Genomic DNA, 19,586 nt, shown 5'->3' with positions numbered 1-19,586 from the left:
AAAGAAATCCAACATTACAGTGAACTGTAAACTCTATGTAGAGAGATAGAGCTGCAGCAGCAGCAATGCAGCGGAGAAGCAGCTAGTGTGAACCCACAGGCATGATCCTCCATAGTAGCTCAGCGACTTCAGCTACAGCATATGCAGTATGTTCCCGATGTAAGAGCCATGACCATGAAGCGCTGCTCTAGACCCAGAACGTTATGGTACAGTAAACCGGCCAGCTGCTCACCCCAAATCTCCAAAATCATGGCAGCAGATTTACATACTCATATAAATGGACCAAAAGTTGTGAGTCTATACTGTTACATTCTCACCTGAAGAAATGTTCAAACTTTCAAAAGTGACCTATTAACAGTGTTATTAGTGAATCTTATAACAGCTTTCAGCCTTCTTTAAAATCCCCGCCAGTCATCACTGTAACTGCCGGTTCGTGTGAAATGCATTCTGGGATACTGGCTATACAGTACACTTCAGTGTGAACAGTCAGCTTGGTAATTGCAAATTAATTTATTCATTAGGTAGATAGTATGCAGTATATACTCACTAGGTATGTAATAGGAAGTACGTTAGTAGGCGGTTCAGAACACAGCTGTAGTCTTAAAGCCCAAACACTGATGAACCTGATGATGTCATAGTGATGTCATAGACACATAGACATAGTAGGGACTTTAAGCAGCGAAGGTTGAAGTGGTGGCACCTGTGAAACATTCCAACGCGTTGCCGTAGCAGCGGAAATCAAAGATCACTAAGCAACATTCAACTCTAACAACGGCTACTTCACTTCTTCAGGAAACCGAGGTCACTCTGAACGTTGCTACAATATGTCTCTTAAAATGAGAGATCTTGATATTTGCTTTAGAGACAATTTAATTTCGTCTGTTACTTCAGCACCACGGACAGCGTCTTGGTTTCATCAACATACAGCACAGTGAGGTTGTGAGCTGCAGAGGGAAGATGGAGGTTAACAACAGTTTGAACTGACATGTCTATGAATAGACTGGAAAAATCTGTCAAATTATCATGTATCTTTAACAAATATACTCATAATCTATAAAACTACTAATGGTATAATTGAATATAAACAAAATGACAGTGTCAAATATGACAAAACATATAATAACCTGCTAACTCTTTGCAAGTCTTTCTCCTGTAGTAGACAGTTGGGCTGTAACAGTAGGAAGTGTTGACATAGAATCTACATCATCACATAATGCTGTAGCCTACCCTTCAACCGCTGCTTAAAGTTCTTAATAACACAACACACAGCTGTTTGTTGTTTGAGTGTTTCATTTGTTTGAGTTTGACAGATAAAATCTGCAGAAAGGCCCCTTAACTCTGAAAGCTCTTGGGAGTTTGTGCAGGTATAACTACACACAGATGCACTATTCTACTGTGTGTGTGAGGTGTAGCAGTGCGTGCCTCCATGAATCCCTGTTTACTCTGGGTTCACAAGGCTAAATTGATATTCATGAAGAAAGAAATGAAGAAACAAAGTAACAGCAGAGTGTTTGACTCTTTGCTTTTATTCAGGTAGCAGCATCAGTCAGCACTGTCCTACTTACACACTGCAGCTCCTCCCAGCCCTGCAAAGCCACACACACATTCAGAGTCAAACACACACACATAATACACACACACACACACACACACACACACACACACACACAAACCTGCAAACCGAACAGACATCTACAATCAGAAACAGCCTATTCACTTACACACACACCTGCATGACTGCACCGAGCCCTTCTGCAGCTTTCCTGTACACAGAGCGAGAGAGAGAGAGAGAGAGAGAGAGAGAGAGAGAGAGAGAGAGAGAGGGAGATAGAGGCCTCTAGTTTCTCTACAGTATGTACTTGGGGAGCCACCATGTGCAGAACCACAGAGCAGACTGAGAGGTTGGGGCTCATTAATAATCTGATCTGTGGGGGTTCGTCCCTCCACAAGCTGCTGGTTTCACAGAACTTTATTGAGATGATCAGCTTCTACTCAAACTATATCTACTGTGTCTGAGATTCTGGAAAGAAATCTGAGGGAAACACATCTTAAAAATTGTGACATTTAGCATGACAAAACAATCCCAAGTCAAGGTCCACTTGCTTGATTTTTTTTTTTTTTTTCAGATATTTCAACTGGATCATGGATTTATGTGAATTCTATTTTTTGGGGAGGAGGTTATGTGAGACTGATCTGGATCACTTCTGGAAGAGGTTTTTGAGACACATTCTAACCTTGATGTTTTGTAAACACATACAATCAGCCACTTGTCCTCCCGGTGAACGGAAGAAAGACGCTTCAGTGACTTCAACACATACGATCACACACACTGAGCTGCTCTAGTGTCATGGTTCATCGCTCAGTGTGAGTGAAGCAGCACGAGTGTGATCCCGTAAAGACCACACAGCTTTTCTTCTACTCGTCCGTTCATAAAGTTCATCATTGCTAAAGTGCTATAACTAAAACCAATAAAGTGCATGTGGACAGGGAAGACCCAGGCACCTGGGTTTACCTGGATTTTTAGTTTAATCTTTCACTTCCAATAATATTCCTGTCAGAAATCACAGTGAGATGAACACAATTTACATTCTTCATATTCATATTTGAAAGTACTCTCGGTAAATTCTGTTGTTGTCTGTATTGTATTCATACATCATGACTTTGCCCAGTAACTAGTTTTAATGTTTTCATTCTATATTTAATTGTCATTAACATACATCGTGCACATCGACGTAGATACTCAGTGATACAGCAGTGGCTTTATATTTTTATCAGTATAATATTATAGTCACAGTCTACTTTATTTTTCTGTTTCTTTTGTTTGTTTAATTTTACTCTCAAAACAAACTGAATTTAAGTTGTTTTTTTGTCAACAGTATTTTTACCTGGACTGAAAATAACTAAAATGGAATGGAATTTTGAGTTGGATTGTTCTTTTTTGGTTTTGTGACTTTAGGATTTGGGATGATTTGTTGAACATCTTAAAATATTTTTTTTGCGGTAAAAAAAAATGTGTTTGTGTTCTTTGTGGGGCTTGAACAATCGTTCAATGTGTGTGTGCATTCTTTGTGTAGTTTGACATAATCATTTTAAAAGGGAGAAAAACTATGGACAAAACTAAACTTGACCTGGCTGACACCTTGATCAAAACAAAACTTCATCAGCAAATCAGAACATAAAAAGTCAAACTGTCACAGTCTCTCCAGAGAACTGGAAAGAGATTTCCCAGCTGTTTTGACTATGACCCGGCAGATGTTTGGCAGATGTTTAGCAGATGTTTGGTTGGCTGGTACAAACACTGACACTGGGTTTGAACATAGAGAAGTTATTACAAAACAGTTAGTTCCGACCAAGTAAATTGATTGGACAAGAGTCATTCCATGAGTGCTGATATAGAGTACAACAGCACTGGGACTTTTAACTACATGTATTACTCCACTGTACAGGTGTTCTATTAACTTTTAATTAGCGTTACATTAACGGTAGTTATCTATCTTAGACTCTAACAAACTTTGCAAAGATGAAAATATTTCCAGAAATAACATTTGAATTAAATGATGTCTGGTCGTCAGGAGAGGGTGAAGGAAGAAGCCTGGATACTGCAGCGCACACCTGAGGCAATTTGTAGACAAAGTAGCAAGCTAGTGTGCCGGTCAGGGAAATGTTTGTGTGTTGCTTAGCAACAGTCCAGTACAAGTCCAGTTGTGGAACTATTTGTGTTGTCGTAGCCAAATAAATGATGAAATAAACAAACAAATCATAATCTGTTGTTGCTCATTACTGTTCACTAATACGGTTAGTTTTAGTCTGATACTGAGTACAGCATCACGACCTCGAGTGTGACATTGCTTAATTAGCTTGATTTTCCAACGTTATCACAATATCAGACTATGAGCTGCAGCATCGTTCACACACACTGTTTACTGGCCACCTGCATAAAACTAGAGACCAGAGAGAGAGAGAGAGAGAGAGAGAGAGAGAGAGAGAGAGAGAGAGAGAGAGAGACTGTGGCTCTCTGGCTCTGGCCAGTAAGTTGGTTCATGTTGAGAGTTGAAACCTGTCCTCCACAGTTCTCCTCCAGGAGACACTCTGACTGACTCTCCCTGCTCCATCATTAGGACTGTAAACACACTGATAGATAACACTGATTGTTGGACAGAAAAGTAAACAGTGATTGGTGCTTCACCACATGCTGCTCGTGTGTGGTGGGCTGGTAGCTTAACAAACCGACAGGACTTCCAGCAGGTGTGTGTGCAGAGCGTCAGGCGTCCATTTAAAATAGAGAGAAAAAAGCCCACTGCACTAGCTTCTGTCAGATTCTGTAATCGTAATAAAACACTGGAAACACTGGCTAGTAGCACGCTCAGGCTAACATAGAGATACCCTGAATATCAACCGTGTGGACGACCTCCGGCTCTCCTTGCACTTCACTTCCCTTGTCATTCTAGGAAGAGGATTTATTCTGATCTTCATCAGCTATGAGACAAATTCGACAGCAGCAGACGGCTGGCTGACTGGCTGCTCGCCTCGATATCTGAGTGTGTGTCACTCGTCACAATGAGATTTTCAAAATCAGTGTGGACATGTTTACCGCTTTGTCTTATCTTGCTGCTTGCTGACAATTTGCATTTGAGTCGGGGTGCGCTGTCAGTCAAACTGCAGCTGCTTTTTGTTACGTTGTGGCACTTGGAAGGCATCTCTCTCTGCAGCGTGCAAACACAATGTAAAGCCCACGACGCTTCACATCTTCAGCTCTCAAGCTTTTTGCTAAGCGCCGGCCTGAAGGAACACACACACAGTTACACTTTCCATCTGTCTGCATGTACACACACACACACACATACACACACACACACACACACACACACACACACACACACACACACACACACACACACACACACACACACACACACACACACACACACACGCATACATACATAATGTTACATGTAGCCCACAACTTTGTCACTGGTCTTACAAATATGGCAAGGCATTGAACGTCTTCATTTCCTTTGCCTGTTGTCTGACAGATTCCACAGATGGAGGTCAGGGGCCACACAGCTGGGGCCCATGTCCGGCAGTCACTCATGTCATCTTTCACAGCTTTAAGATCCTGGATCATCTCTTCTATCCACAGCAGTGAAGTCCCATATCGAGGGTCAAAAGTTCTAACAAAGTCCGAGAGACTCGAGTCTCAAAGTATCCTGATGGCCTCATGTGGGCCGTCTGTTTCATGTGCCCTCCACCCCCCCCTCCACAGCCTGTGGAGTGTGTCAGTAGTTCAGCACCGGGGGTGAGAGAGTGTGCAGTGGTAGCTAGCTGTTGTTCTCGGCCGTCATGTACTTGAGGGCGGCGAAGCCGTAGCGCCGCGACATGTTCTGTTGGAACTCCTCCTTCAGGGTCTTGAGACAGACCCGGTACTGCTTATTGGAGCGGAACTTGGTGATGTCGAAGCTGGGCGCATGAGGCATGTGGATCATGTAGGCGTTGGGCAGAACCACAAACTCGTACTCCTGCAGAGAGAAAAGAGTGAGAGGAAGTTTCAGTCTCCACAGCTGAGTAATATTGCCATACAGCCTCTTGATTACAACTAGGGCTGCTGCGATCACGCTGTTTGCTGCCGATACGATATGATCATTTTTGGCATGCATTGCAGATGGCAAGACACCCTTGGTTCAGTACACTCAGGGGTTTTGTTGCTGTTGTCCCACTTGGTCTCATATGGTAGTTAACATTAGCTTGGCTTTGTAATGTCAGTTGGCATTATGGAGATATTGCATTCACAAGGCCAAAACCTCTTTTTGTGAGTTCACCGTGACCTTGACCTTTGACCACCAAAATCTAATCAGTTTATCCTTGAGTCCTAGTGAATGTTTGTGCCGAATTTTAAGAAATTCTGTCAATGCATTACTGATATATTGTGTCCGCGAGAATGAGACAGACGGACAGACAAGCCTCCGGCTCTGACTGTGGCCAGGTGGAGGCATACATTTTTTTTATTTTTATTTATTTATTGTCTTTTTAATGAATAATAAAAAAAAATGTATAAAAAAACCCAAAAAAACACAACCTCGTTTAGTAATCAGGTTAATCTTATTTTAATGAGCTTAATAAATGTTCTAGATAATTAAAAGTTTTATTTATAGACAAATAAGACTTTTATTCTGAAACAAGGATCAGTTCAGACTGGTACCTAAATAAGAGATAGATAAAGTGGAGGTGAGTCAGTTACCTGAGCATCCAGTTCCATGATGTGAGCCACCTTGTTCCAGCCGAAGCCCACAAAGCGGCGGTCGTACTCAGGACTGTCCCTCCTCACCATGACGTAGGGCTCAAAGTCCGCCTCCCACTGCACCCTGTAGGGTGTGGTGGCAGTCCGCCATTTGGCAAAGTTAGTTGGTGCGTGGCCTTTAGTCCACACATGATACCTAGCAGGAGAAGAAAGAAAAGGTTCTCATCAAGCTACGCTGGAGGGAGATTGAACTCTGCTGTCTCGGCAAGTCTGGGAGGATGTGTGATTTACAGCTTCTAAATTATTTGGAGTCATTTCAGTTACAAACCTTTGTCTGTATCATATAAGCTCTTAAAAACAGACTTTATTAGGGAAACCTGGTTGTTTTCTCCACTAAAAGTGTTCACCCAGCAAAAACTACAAGAGAAAAACAAATTCCACCCACTACTCAGGCACAAAAAATGACACAAATTTTTTTATAGTTAGGGATAATTAGTATAATTTTCTCAAAAATGGCTTGACATGAAATTCTTTCGCCATTTTGATCTGAAAAATACCTACTTTCCTAAAATGCCTACTAACGTAAACTCAAAACAAATTAGTCTGAGGTGTTTCATCTGATTCTCATGAACTTTGGTCTACATCGTCTACAGGCAATAGTAACAAAAAGTTATCAAAAGAATTTCATTTTCTCAATTCGTTTTGAAATTATTAACTTTTAACTTTGGCCAAAAATGGCTACTGTTATTGTAACCAAACACTGTGCACGCCTGCGGACCTTAGCTCCTACCACTGTTATAGTTCACACGATCTAAGTCATTACTCAGCCCAGGCATAACATTTGGTAATGATTGATTAAAATGGGTGTGACTTAATACAAAAAATATAAATTTCTAATTATTCCACCTTCCAAACTTCAAATCACAATAAATCACCCGTATGTCCTACAGAGCTGACATTTTTTCAGCAAATCCACTAAATGGTGATGAAAGCTTGCTTCACTGTACCCTATGGTCAATTCAGAAGTCTGTCACTCAATAATTTTCAAAATATGTAAAGTAAGTCACCTTCTCTGGGCATACAAACCCCAGATGACGTGAGTCATGCTCCAGTCCTGTTTAAGCTAAAATTCAACAGCAATTCATACATATGCTTGTGAGCTGCTTGGACCCTGATACTTGCTGCTTGTTGCTATATTTTAAAAAGTGTTTGTTTACCTGACACTGCAGTTTGTTTCTCTTGTTCTGTCTGTGCCACCATAACACCCACCAAGGTAAAAGAGGTATTTACTGACAGCAAATTGTAGGCAGGCGGAGCACAGCGAGTGTGACTGAAGGGAGTGTGACTGCCTGTAAGGGCTGCACTCATGAGAAAAGTAAACACCCCTTTTCTCCAACCTTACAGAAAAATATTACCAGCACGTAGCTGAATCAAATCCACAGTGTGTGGTGTAGGAGTTGCTCTGTGTGCACTGTCACACATTGTGATAAAGACAACAATAAAAACAACCCTGCTGTAGCTGCTGTTCATCATGACATATAGTTCTGATTATTGACCCATCACACTTACAATAAAGTACAGTAAAAATCTTAGTAAAGGGTCTGTTCACTCAAATAAATAAGCATAAATAATATACTAAATAATACACAAAATAAATACTTCACTCCAGCCATAGTTGGTTTTACTTGACTGTATGCATGGTGAACATCTGGGTGTCTCAAAACCTAGACTAATTAAACTGGAACTTATTTGGCTGCAAATAATGAATTATTTTTACTACTGCTGTGTGAGAAATTATGAAAATTTTCTGATGATACATTGACCATTTACATGTCATAAATGAGGATTCACACAGAAGTAACAACTGTGTGACTGGCTGATCAATGTTGGAGATCAGTTGGTTTTGTATTCATCCATACATCGGGGACAATTGCAGTCATTTCCTGATTATCTCTCCCCAACTTTCAGGTATAATTAATAGACTGTTTTAGTAATAATGATATGTGTAATGAAAGTACTTCATTTGCTGTAATGGAGGCGAGGCTCAGTGTATTGGAAGCGCTCCTGCTCTTCACTCCTCTTCCCAGCAGCCCTGGAAACCAGAGCAGCTCAGTGGACTGTGGCTCAGACCTCTGCTGACCAGTGGTGGAAATATCATCAGTCAGTCAGTCAGTCAGTCAGTCAGTGAAACAGAGAAGATAAGATTTGTGTTTAAAGTTTCTTTTCGAATCAGTTTCAATTAAATTGTTAACATGGTTTTGCATTTGCTTATTTTTCAAAGTGTGAAGTTTTCAGACTCAAATTTGTAACTACCCATCATTGGAATTGCTTTTCTCAATTATTATCTGATGTTTGTGCTTTATCTGTTGGTAGTGACAGTGATTCTCAGTCCTGCTTGCTACATAGCTAACGTTTCACAGCATTAATAGCAGTTTACTAACCAGTCTAGAAGAAACATTTTGAGTTCAGCATCAAACTTCTTAACTCACCAACAGCTGTCTCCAGAGGTGGAAAGAAAAACTTTTGTTTTGCTTCTTTTTCTATTACTTCTTTTCTTCTACTGAAGTTAGCATGCTAACCAGCTAGCTCCAGCAACTTTCCGATACTGAGTCACTGTAGTATCCAGTCTGCCCTGAAGAAGTAGCTGCTCAGATGGCAAAATTCTAACCTCCTGTAAATACATTGATGGCTGAAGACTAGTAAGTCTCTATCTATAGATAGATAGATAGATGCTTTATTTATCCCCTAGGACAGGGGTCAGCAATCCGCGGCTCTGGAGCCCTTCTGCAGTGGCTCCCTCTAGCCTTGAAAAAAATAAAACAATATGAAAATAAATAATTTCTTTTAAAGAGAACACCTCATATTTTGGAGCTCAAGGTGATACTGATAGTATTTCATCGACTAAAATATACGTCACATCTTACAACTAACATCTTACATGTTTTCAACGTTTATAGCCAACTGCCTCTTCCTGCCGGAAGATAGGTGGCTAGTCTTGAGTTTCGGACCCCTGGTAAGCTAACCATGGATAAATCCAAGAAAAGAAAAGTCTCAGAGGAAAATAGAGAGTTTAATTCTGAATGTTTCAACAGTTGAATGCTGTACTTGGCTGAGGATAAAAACAGAAGAGGATGATGGCACACTGAAATGGACTTGAGTCATAATTAAATACAAACTGACTTTACTCTTCTTAAAGCTATTAGGCTGCAGCTATATGTTTTATTTATTTTAAAGTGGGTTACTTTTTATTTTTTTAATCCTTCACAAATAAGAAAATGACTCAAATAGACCTGCATAGTTCTGTGTTTTATTTAAAAGCAGGCGTACACATGTCAGTGTTTTTTTCTCCTATTCATAAGAGTTTGGTGTTTCAATTTGTTATAACAGGTAAAAACAGCATTAAAATATCAACAGTTTTTTTTGTAGTTCTATAATTTCAGAAAGATTTTATATATAGTATAACTACACTGTTGCCCATAAAGTTGGAATAATTTTGTTTTCAGACACAATCCTCTGTTTATTCCTATTTAAATGCATCAGTAATCACTTTGTAAGAGATTGACTACTAAAGTTTTGAGAAGATATACATTTTATCTGTGAAGAATAAATCACATTGTCACAATCATTTCATGGAAAGAGGTAAAAAATATTTTATTCCAACTTTATGAGCAACAGTGTATATACAGTATAAAACTTTAACGCTGTGTTATCTTCATTTTAAGGGTCGAACAGGTTTTGCGGCTTCAGATGATTTTCATTTGTGTGAGAGGGGCCAAAAATGGCTCTTTAAATAATAAAGGTTGCAGACCCCTGCCCTAGGGGAACTTCATGAACAGCTGTTAATGCTAACATTGTGCCCTGTAGCAACAGCAAAACTTACAAAGTAGAGGTCTGAATAAATGAATGAAACAAAAGACGAATCAATACTACAGACCATCTTGTGATGGAATCACACGTAACCCCCGTCACCATGATGACATTCAGTACTGAGTAGTACAACACTATTACATGAGTACTCAATTGGATCTGAACAGACCCACCTACGAACTTGGCCTTCACTTTGACCTCAACTACACACCTGTAAAGTTTCATGACTGTATCTTTGCAGGTTGTGATGCAATCGCAGTGACAAACTGTCCACAGGCAGACAGACAGAGAGACATATAAACACCTACCAAAGTTCTAAAAAAAAACACCTCTGTGGTAGTTCCCGCTACAGTAGGTGTCTCCAGGGCCGCAAGTTGCCAGGCTCACAAGGTGAAAACAATACTGGCCCCACTCGTCACGGCTGGTAATTACTAATTTATGCAACTTTTTTGAATGAAAACCTTGTTGGCTACAGAAACAGAGCAGTTGTTTACCTGAAGGTGAAGAGTGTCCCCATGTCTAGCTGAGAGAGCAGCTCAGCCTTGGATTTTGGGTAGGACAGGCGATATCGCAGCGTCTCAAAGGCTGGAACCACCAGAGCTTTCTTGGTGTTGGCCATATCTAGCTGCACCACTGACTTCCTAAAAACACCCACAGATTCTTAAGTTATTACTAAAGCAGTGTGATTGCATGTGCAAGAGTTAAGAACAAATGATGATGAATTAACAACACACTCAAAATGTCAGATAACACGACCAGCATGTCTGGTTGTCATCGGTTCTCCTCTTACCTGAGATACTCGTAGAGGCCATACATGGGCAGGAAGTCGATGTCCGATAGAAACATGTAGGGTGTGTTGACCTGCCGCATGGCCACGTTACGCAGGAGGTTGACTGGGTAGAACTGTCCCTCTTTGTAGACGATGTGGTAACCTACATTCCCACGGCTCATCAGCACCTCGGAACCCTGAGCGTAGCGCAGGAACTGCTGGGCCTCGGCATCGGACAGGTACAGGGCCAGGCTGATGGGGCCCTCCCAGTGCTTACAGATGGCCTCCAACATTTGGAGCCTGCAGAGGATAGGACAGAGGGATCTGTGACATCACAAAAATGTAGTACTATTCTACTACTCTTTTCCATTTCTGTTCTTTTTTTGGGGGGGATGAGGGATAATTTGTGCATAATGACAGCATAAAAAGATAAGATAATAACAAAAAAAACTACTTGTGAGGAGGTACCTGAAAATTTTAGATAAACTATACTAAAGACATATTTTGTCAACATAGTGGATGGAGTGGTGGAATAACTGGACATCATAGTGATCTAGTCGGTTTGTAGGGACAGACTGGAGACTGGAGAGGTAGAGGAAGCTGTACATACACTATACAATACCAATAAGCTTCTGAATACACACATTAAATAACAAAACGGTGCAGTGTGTCCTTCTGAGATGTGCCCTGGTGGCTGAAGTTTATTCTTCTTGAAAGTCTGGAAGATTTTAAAGTGTTGAGCCTGTGACTGTTTCCAGCTGTGGTTTGTTTCTTTGTGACTTTAAAGAAGCAACTATTACAATTAGCCATTGATGCCCACAGCTTTAATTGCTTTTTGTGAAGATATGGAATAATGAATTACTCAGCCTTGGACTTGATATGCAAATAGAAATTTGTTTAATATTTGTTACATTAAAAGAAATCTAGAGAAAGCTTTGTCTTTGGGGGAGACTTGGCTTTTCTTTGAAGAGCCAGGCTTTAAAAACTGCTCCGGTCAGACTGACTGTTCAGTGTCACACATTCTGAATAGGCGACAGACGTGAAGTAAAGTGTTGATGCGAGGAAGCAAATTCATAGATGTTATTGTTTTTCACTTGACTGAGTCAGGTGTAGTTTAGTATTTCATTTGGAAGCTTCAGTGCCTTGATTTGTAAAACCAAGCTTTGTCAAACTGTCTAACTCTGCAATGCGTCTCACTACAGTGACATTTCATTTGGTATGCTATGTGAAGGTGCGGCTGTCTTATTTGCTCAGTGTCTCACACTATTTTGGATCTGGAATGCCAGTGTTTCCCTCCACTGAGCCACCGTGGGCCTCATTAAACCAAGACAAAGTCTAAAGGCAGCTCGCAGCCTCCAGAGGCAGCTGTGTTTATTATACATACTCCACAATAATATATTGCTGAGCAGAAGACACAACAAACTGACAATATTAAAAAAGAGCTAAAATGATGTTCGCCCTGAGGGTGATTTAAAACATGGTTTAAATCAAAAGGTGTATTCCCCTGAGGCATGATTGTACAAATTCTCTGACAATGTACTTGATTAATACACAGTGGATAATTATTTTTTGTGGAAGGTTTACATTGTGTGGCACAGTATGAAGGCCTGCGGGATGTCTATAATGAAAAGAGTTCATCCTCAAAGGAACTAGTTCATTTCCAACATACTGATGGAGCTTTGCAGGGGATCATCAAAATTATTTGCAATCATCCTCAACCATGTGGAAAATGTGACATTTTTGTTGGTTTCATGTTTGAATTTGAGGAAAGTTACATTCCATAGGGATGAGCAATAAGGAGACGACCTTCAATAAGGTAGGAGTTAAATGTCCCCAATGGGAAATTGGGGTTACAGCAACGACATGGAATGAATACTGGCAAAACATTAGGATGAAAAAACACATGACAACATGTACAGAATTACATCTCAATCACCTTAATATAGCCAGAATTACCTCCTTGTGGTTGTCTGGCTCCTCCACTCACACAAGTTTCAAATTACATCCGTTTTTATCCAGAATCATATAAAATATGAACAATTTGTGTGACATTTTGTCATAATAGCTGAGTGAAACCATGAGTAATGGCTAAAAAGTGTTTTGTGAGGACACACTGACCTTTGACCACCAAAGTCAAAACTGTCCACCCTTGAGTCCAAGTGGACATTTGTGGCAAATGTGTGAAGTGTTTCCTTTGAGGAGTTCTGGAAATATTGCATTCTCAAGGCCAAAATCATGTTTTGTGAGGTCACGGTGACCTTTGACTTTTTGCCACCAAAATCTAATCAGTTCATCCTTGAGTCCAAGTGAATGTTTGTGCCAAATTTGAAGAAGTTCTTTCAATGCGTTGCTGAGATATCGTGTCCAAGAGAACTGGATGAACATATGTACGTATGTACGGACGACCTAAAAAACAACATGCCTCTGGCTCTGGTTGTTGCTGGCATGGAGGAATAAAAACACATCTGCAGAACAATCTGTCTGCGTTTGTTTTCTTTTTCATTGCAGGAATTTCTCTCCACTCTGACTTCAATAACTGCAGAGATCCCTGAGCTTACTCAACCTGCAGCCTAGCTCACAGTCTTGTTGGTGGAAATGCTCCACGTCTTGAGGCTTTATTCTTTGAGTTCACTATCCTTAAGGCAGAAAGAGCTCAGACAGAGCAAACAGAGGACTTTCAGACCTGTACCATCGCCAGCCATATTAAACCACCTGGAAACAAAGTTGTTTGTTCAGTTAGAAACTATTCTGCTCACTCTGACAAATTAATCTTAATTAATTCTGCTGGTAATCTCAAAATTCAAGCATCATCTTTAATGGTGGAGAAAAGTGAGAAAAGCAATAAACTGTCATATATATATACTGTATATAATATATACATATAAATTTAATTATAATTAAGTGCTTCAGTTGGAGAGACTGATATTATCTAACAACATATTAACATTAGAAAGACTCTCAATGACCTATAAGATTTAAAATAAATGCATAGAGCTGCTTACAATTTGCAGTGTCTCATGAACTGGCATAAGAGGATGTGCACAACAGGGAGGGTGGGGGGTGGGGTAGGCTGGGTTAATGTGATTTACTGAGACATTGAACCACGGGGCAAGTTCATGGAATCACCACACTCAGTGGATTAGCTGGCAGAGGCTTAGAAAATTGACACTGTGCTACTTTTGTGTGAAATTCCACTTTGGTGACCTCTGGTCAACAGCAGGCCGTCATCACAGTGGAGTCTTCAGTGACCATAATGGAGCAAGCTCTCATATTATGCTGTGTGCAGTGGTTATAATACTTTATAATTACTTTAAGCTTTATAATTCAGATGAAGATTTTACATTCAAAATATGAATTATATATATACAGTATATATATATATATATATATATATATATATAAAATATCTTATATTATTATATTATTTTATATTGTATTGTTACTGATTAAACTAGTGGTTCCCAACATTCTTGGTGTGTGAGATGTTAGTTCAACCTTTTCCGGTTTCTATTTCCTGTTTCCTATTAGTTTCTCCTTTAACTTCTCACATGGGTTTCAACTCAGAGAGATAAAATTATCCATCCATCCATTATCTTCCGCTTATCCAGGGTAGGGCCGCTGTGGCAACAGGCTAAGCAGGAGACCCCAGACATCCCTTTCTATGGCAATACTCTCCAGTTCCTCCTGGGGGATCCCGAGGCTTTCCTAGGCCAGATGGGATATGTAATCCCTCCAGAGAGTTCTGGGTCTCCTCCCAGTTGGACATGCCCAGAAAACCTCCAAAGGGAGGCGCCCAGGAGGTATCCCTATTGCCCGAGCCACCTCAAATAGCTCCTTTTGACGCAAAGGAGCAGTGACTCTATTCCCAGCTCCCTCCGGATGTCCGAGGTCCTCACCATATCTCTAAGCCCAGCCACCTTACGGAGGAAAACGTTTTCAGCCGCTTGCATCTGCGATCTTATACTTTCAGTTCCTACCCAGAGCTCATGAGCATAGGTGAGGGTTGGAATGAAGATCAACTGGTAAATCCAGAGCTTTGCCATCTGGCTCATTTCCCCTTTCACTAAAATGGTCAGGTACAACGCTTGCATTACTGCTGATGCAGCCCCGACCCGCCGATCATTCTCCCGCTCCATCTTATCCTAACCAGTGAACAAGACCCCCGAGACACTTGAACTCCTTCATTTGGGGCAGTAACTCATCCCCAACTTGGAGGAAGCAGTCCAGCGTTTTCCGACTCAACCATGGCCTGCTGACTCTCATTCCGGATGAGATGAGGGTCAAACAACTGGATTGGGAACCATTAAATTAAAGTAAAGTAAAAGTAAGTGAAGCTTTTTGAATTATCTGAATAAAAATGCTAAAATATGGTCTTTATTTATGTTCACTGATAACACTCAAACCATTGTGTTGTTCTTATCCATTGTGCGTAGGTTGGAAACAGTGTGTGAACCCCTTGGCTAATGACATTAACAAAAGCTAACTGGAGCCAGGAGCTATGAGACCTTGAGTCCAGTCATTAAAACCAGATTGGAGGTTTAGAGGGTTAGAGACACTCTGAGTTTGTTATTTACAGGAAAAATCAGCTGATGTGAACCAGGCCTCGTAAGAAATGAGATCTCAGAATGATTAAGAGGTGTTGATTAGCATAAAGCTGAAAGGGTTACAGAGTCATCTCAGTCCACAGTCAGACAAACTGAATATAAACACAGATGATTTCATTCTGTGGCTACTCTCCAGCAGAGTTGACTCCAAACACAGAATGATCAGTGAGGTAAAAAAAGATCTCCAGACTAACAGCCAGTGGCGCTGGCAGCTGTAATCCTGTACGTGCTGTGTGAGATCCTGTCTTATTTTTTGGCTGCATTCACTCACTAATGTTATGAGTCCAGATTGAAGAAGAGAGCAGGAGATAGAGGAGGAGTTTGGTGCTTTGATGTTGACACTGCAGATGTGGAGCACTGATGAACATCCATAATGAAATTGCATTGATATGGAGGCCGTTCTGTAAGAGTTTGATGTAACGTTCAGACACAGAATGAACTTCAAACAGGAAGAAATACTATTTCATTTTATTGTCTCATGAGGCTTTTTGATTATTTTAGAAGCTTGCTGTCTTGCTGTTGTGTATCGTTTAGTAGTTAGTTAGACAATATGTTCTTATGATGATGCTGCTTAATGAGGGAATCTGTTGCTTAATGTCGACTCTTACTGCCTGTTTCTCGGGGATATTCAATATAGTATATAATAGTATATTGTAGCTTGTTAATCAGCTGGCTAATCAGTTTTATAGTAGTGTTGTGTCATAACATTAGTGCTAAAATACATGAATCAATCTCTCTCTCTCTCTTGCTCACTCACTCGTTTAATGAGTGGACATATGTGCGTGTGTGGGAAACCTAAAGGTAGCCTATACACAGACATACACTTCTTGTGAGTACTATGAAATCATAATCCTGCTGGCACCACTGGCCAGGGGTTAAAGTGGGCCAGAACAATCCAGAGTCTGGATCCAGCACCTTCGAATAATAAGTGAATAAATCTACATAAGGGCTGAGCAGAGAGCAAGAGAGATGAGCAGACATGCATGCACACACACATACGCACACACACACACACACACACACACACATACGCACGCACACACACAGGCAGGAGAAACAAGATCATCACGCAAGGCGATGGTCCTTTCAACTTCATTGCAGAAGAAGTGAAGACTCCCCGTTTATCCAGGAACACATAAAACGCTCTACGTTATAAATGAATGAGGTCATTATAAAGATCAGACACTGAGCAGAGCAGATACTGATGATACTTTACATATATTTAACATATATTTTGCTTTGAATGTAGGACTTGTATTTTTACATTGTGAGATCTGAGTACTTCTCGCACAGACTATGTGTCACTATCTTGTTTCATCATCATATCATGCAGCCCTAAAGTAGTCACTAAGTTACCAGACTTCTGTGCCGCTTTCTGATGCGACAGCACTAAAGTTCTTTACTGGTGAAAGTAATGAACGAAATAAAACAAGCGGTTTCTGAGAATAAATGACTGTTTGAACTGAGCCTAAAGTATGATTCCAGTTCAGGTTCAAACGTCTGCTGGGAAAACATGGAATCACTCCAATAACTCAAACCTGTTCTGAGAGGACAAAGAGAAGGAGGTGGTAGATACATGTAACTACTGAATATATGGATCTTTCAGATTTAGGAAGAATTGGATGTTCACATGAACACAATACTCACTGCAAAAAAAAATGCTTACAATCCCCCTGCTCACTGCTAACAACGAAACAAACTGCAAAATTAGCATATAGATAGCAGAGTGACGATGGCAGATTGATGTTTGATGGTAAAATCCCTGGATTTATTCTGTATCTTCAAACCTAACATAATGCTCTTTATTAAATCTACCAGTGGGGTGTCTCCAATCCACTAAAAGCTCAACATTGTATGGCTCATCAGATACTGCAGATCTGTCAATAAGCCCCATTGTGTCTCAGCATGGTGTTAGGAGAACGCTGACAACCATTCTGCTTCATCGTTTATAAATGACCCCCATCACATGAAATATAAACCTGATTAGTCGCCTGTGTACATTTTAAGCCAGGATTCTCTGAGGGCTTTCATGTGTGTGCATGTGCATGGAGAAGACTGTAGACGAGGAAAGTAAGAATGGATGCAGAGAATACATTCAACACGACTGGTAAAAGCAGCACAACGGAGAACAAACTGATTCCTAGTCATCCGCACCTCTTCCTCTATGCTCTACACAGGCTTGTCATTGGGAATAAAGACATACACTTCACACTGTCAAATTTCTCCTTGACATTATTTTTTTGTAACTAGTTGAGCAGTCACCTTTGAAGACGGTGGATGTATTTGTGTCATGAATAATAGAACAGAGTTGCAGATTGAGGGAAGCGACTGCTATCAGAAGTTTTTTTTTTTACCCGCTGTAAATTCTCATTTCAGAGTTTTCTTTCAGTGATTTCTTCCGATACACAGAGACACAGAGACACAGAAACACAGAAACACAGGAGTCTCATGGAAAATTAAAAGATTCTGTAAACAAGGTTTTAAACAAGAATTTAGCAGCAAACAACTATTTTCTATGTAAAGATATCGTGGAGTAATGGTGTCCTGGGCAGAGAACGAAGCCACACCCACTCTGTGTGTGTTGTAATATGAATCTCTCTGGTCTTTGTTGTTGCTGTTGGTTTGGTCGTGCTTGCATTTTTAGTCTGTGTATATGTGCATGTTAGTCCCTCCTGTTATACCATTGGTCCTCCCCACATTTATAAACGCCCACAGGTGAGATGGCACAGTGCAGTACAAGTGTTCAGGTGAAAGTGACCTGCAAGAATTTCTTCTACTGAAAAAGAAACCATGTTTTCATCTAAAAAGGCCTCAGACAAAGGAAGAGATGAGACCAGAACACAGGTGGACTGGTCATGAGGACTACAGGCTCAAATTCCGGTCAGCTGGGGGACCATCAACACATCCAGAAAGTTTTTGCTGGCTCCGTCAGTGTCTTTACCGGCTGTATCAGTGTCTTTACTGGCTGCGTCAGTATCTTGCTCCGTCAGTATCTAGCTCCATCAGTGTCTAGCTCCGTCAGTGTCTTTACCGTCTCCATTAGTATCTGTACTGGCTGCGTCAGTGTCTATATAGTCTCGATCAGTGTCTTTACTGGCTGCATCAGTGTCTATACCATCTACGTGAGTGTCTATACATCTCTGTCAGTGTCTTTACCCGCTCCATCAGTGTCATTCCTGCGACCGCGATCAGTCCAAGGCTGAATTTCTGTCCCAGTCCGACCGTGGAGCCAATACTGGTCTGGTTTAACTGAGATGGAGAACCCTATGAGCTGCTAAACGGTCCAGGCTGACTCAGAACTGTCTTTTCTTCCCCTCAATGTGTAAGTAACTTGATGCTACATGCTCTGTTTTCATTAGTGAACAGCTGCATTAGGCATGATAAAATTAGCTAACTTGCTGTTACCAATATGAATTTGTTAGGCAAATGTTGCTATCGCTAGCTGGCTTACTGTTAGCATTGCCATGGAGCATATCACTAGCGGAGGACGGAGGTGTGGCCAATGAAGCATGGTCTAGTACGATATCTAGTGGCAGTGACAATTGTTTAAAGAACCTTTAACCATGTTAAACCATCACTGTGAATTATCTCTACTTTCTGACAAATCTTTTTTCATTAGTTTGGAATGGTTGATGGCTCTAATTACTACAACAGCCCTGAGGCTTGGCTGCTGTTATTATGGAGATGAAGCCAGTCAGAGGTACGGATCAGAACTTGAATGGTTTGTCATTGCAATAGTTCTTGAATTATTCCAAAGTGACCCAGAGTCTGAAAGTGAACCTGTTTTTAACAAGTAAAGCACACAAAGAACAGAATTTTAAGGTCTGGGTGTCATAGGTGACATTTCTTTCAGTTTATCTACCCAGACTTGTAGCTGTGACATTATATCAAGAAGAATATGAAAGCACACACAGTTCTTCATCTCTTGTACTGATAATTTAACCAAGACAGTTTCATGTTCACCTTTCATGTTCTTTCACTTGAATGTCCAAAAGTCCAAAAGTCTGAGACAGACTCTGTCTAAGAGTCTCAGACTCTAAGACTTTTGGATGTCACTTAATGTAGAAAATATATGGAAGTTTAACTTCAGGAACACGGGATGCCCAAAATA

The 19,586-nt window shown here is 40.7% G+C and overlaps 1 protein-coding gene across 2 annotated transcripts in view; it reads right to left on the bottom strand.

Annotated features, from left to right (window-relative positions):
* Positions 1-5,318: 5,318 nt before the first annotated feature.
* The window catches only part of LOC111224902 (LARGE xylosyl- and glucuronyltransferase 1), a 98,540-nt gene continuing 84,272 nt past the window's right edge, over positions 5,319-19,586 (bottom strand). For both annotated transcript variants that reach the window (XM_022749600.1, XM_022749599.1), the window contains 4 exons: positions 10,893-11,171; positions 10,597-10,743; positions 6,236-6,431; positions 5,319-5,516 (listed from right to left, as the gene is read on the bottom strand). In XM_022749600.1, the coding sequence (XP_022605321.1) occupies positions 5,319-5,516; positions 6,236-6,431; positions 10,597-10,743; positions 10,893-11,171 (820 nt within the window). The remainder of the gene's footprint in view (positions 5,517-6,235; positions 6,432-10,596; positions 10,744-10,892; positions 11,172-19,586) is intronic.

This window comes from Seriola dumerili, unplaced genomic scaffold (assembly GCF_002260705.1).
Source record: "Seriola dumerili isolate Sdu_G_001 unplaced genomic scaffold, Sdu_1.0 BDQW01000138.1, whole genome shotgun sequence".
NCBI lineage: Eukaryota > Metazoa > Chordata > Actinopteri > Carangiformes > Carangidae > Seriola > Seriola dumerili.
The sequence above is the reverse complement of the archived record's forward strand: the minus strand, read 5'-3'. Positions and strand labels throughout refer to the sequence as shown.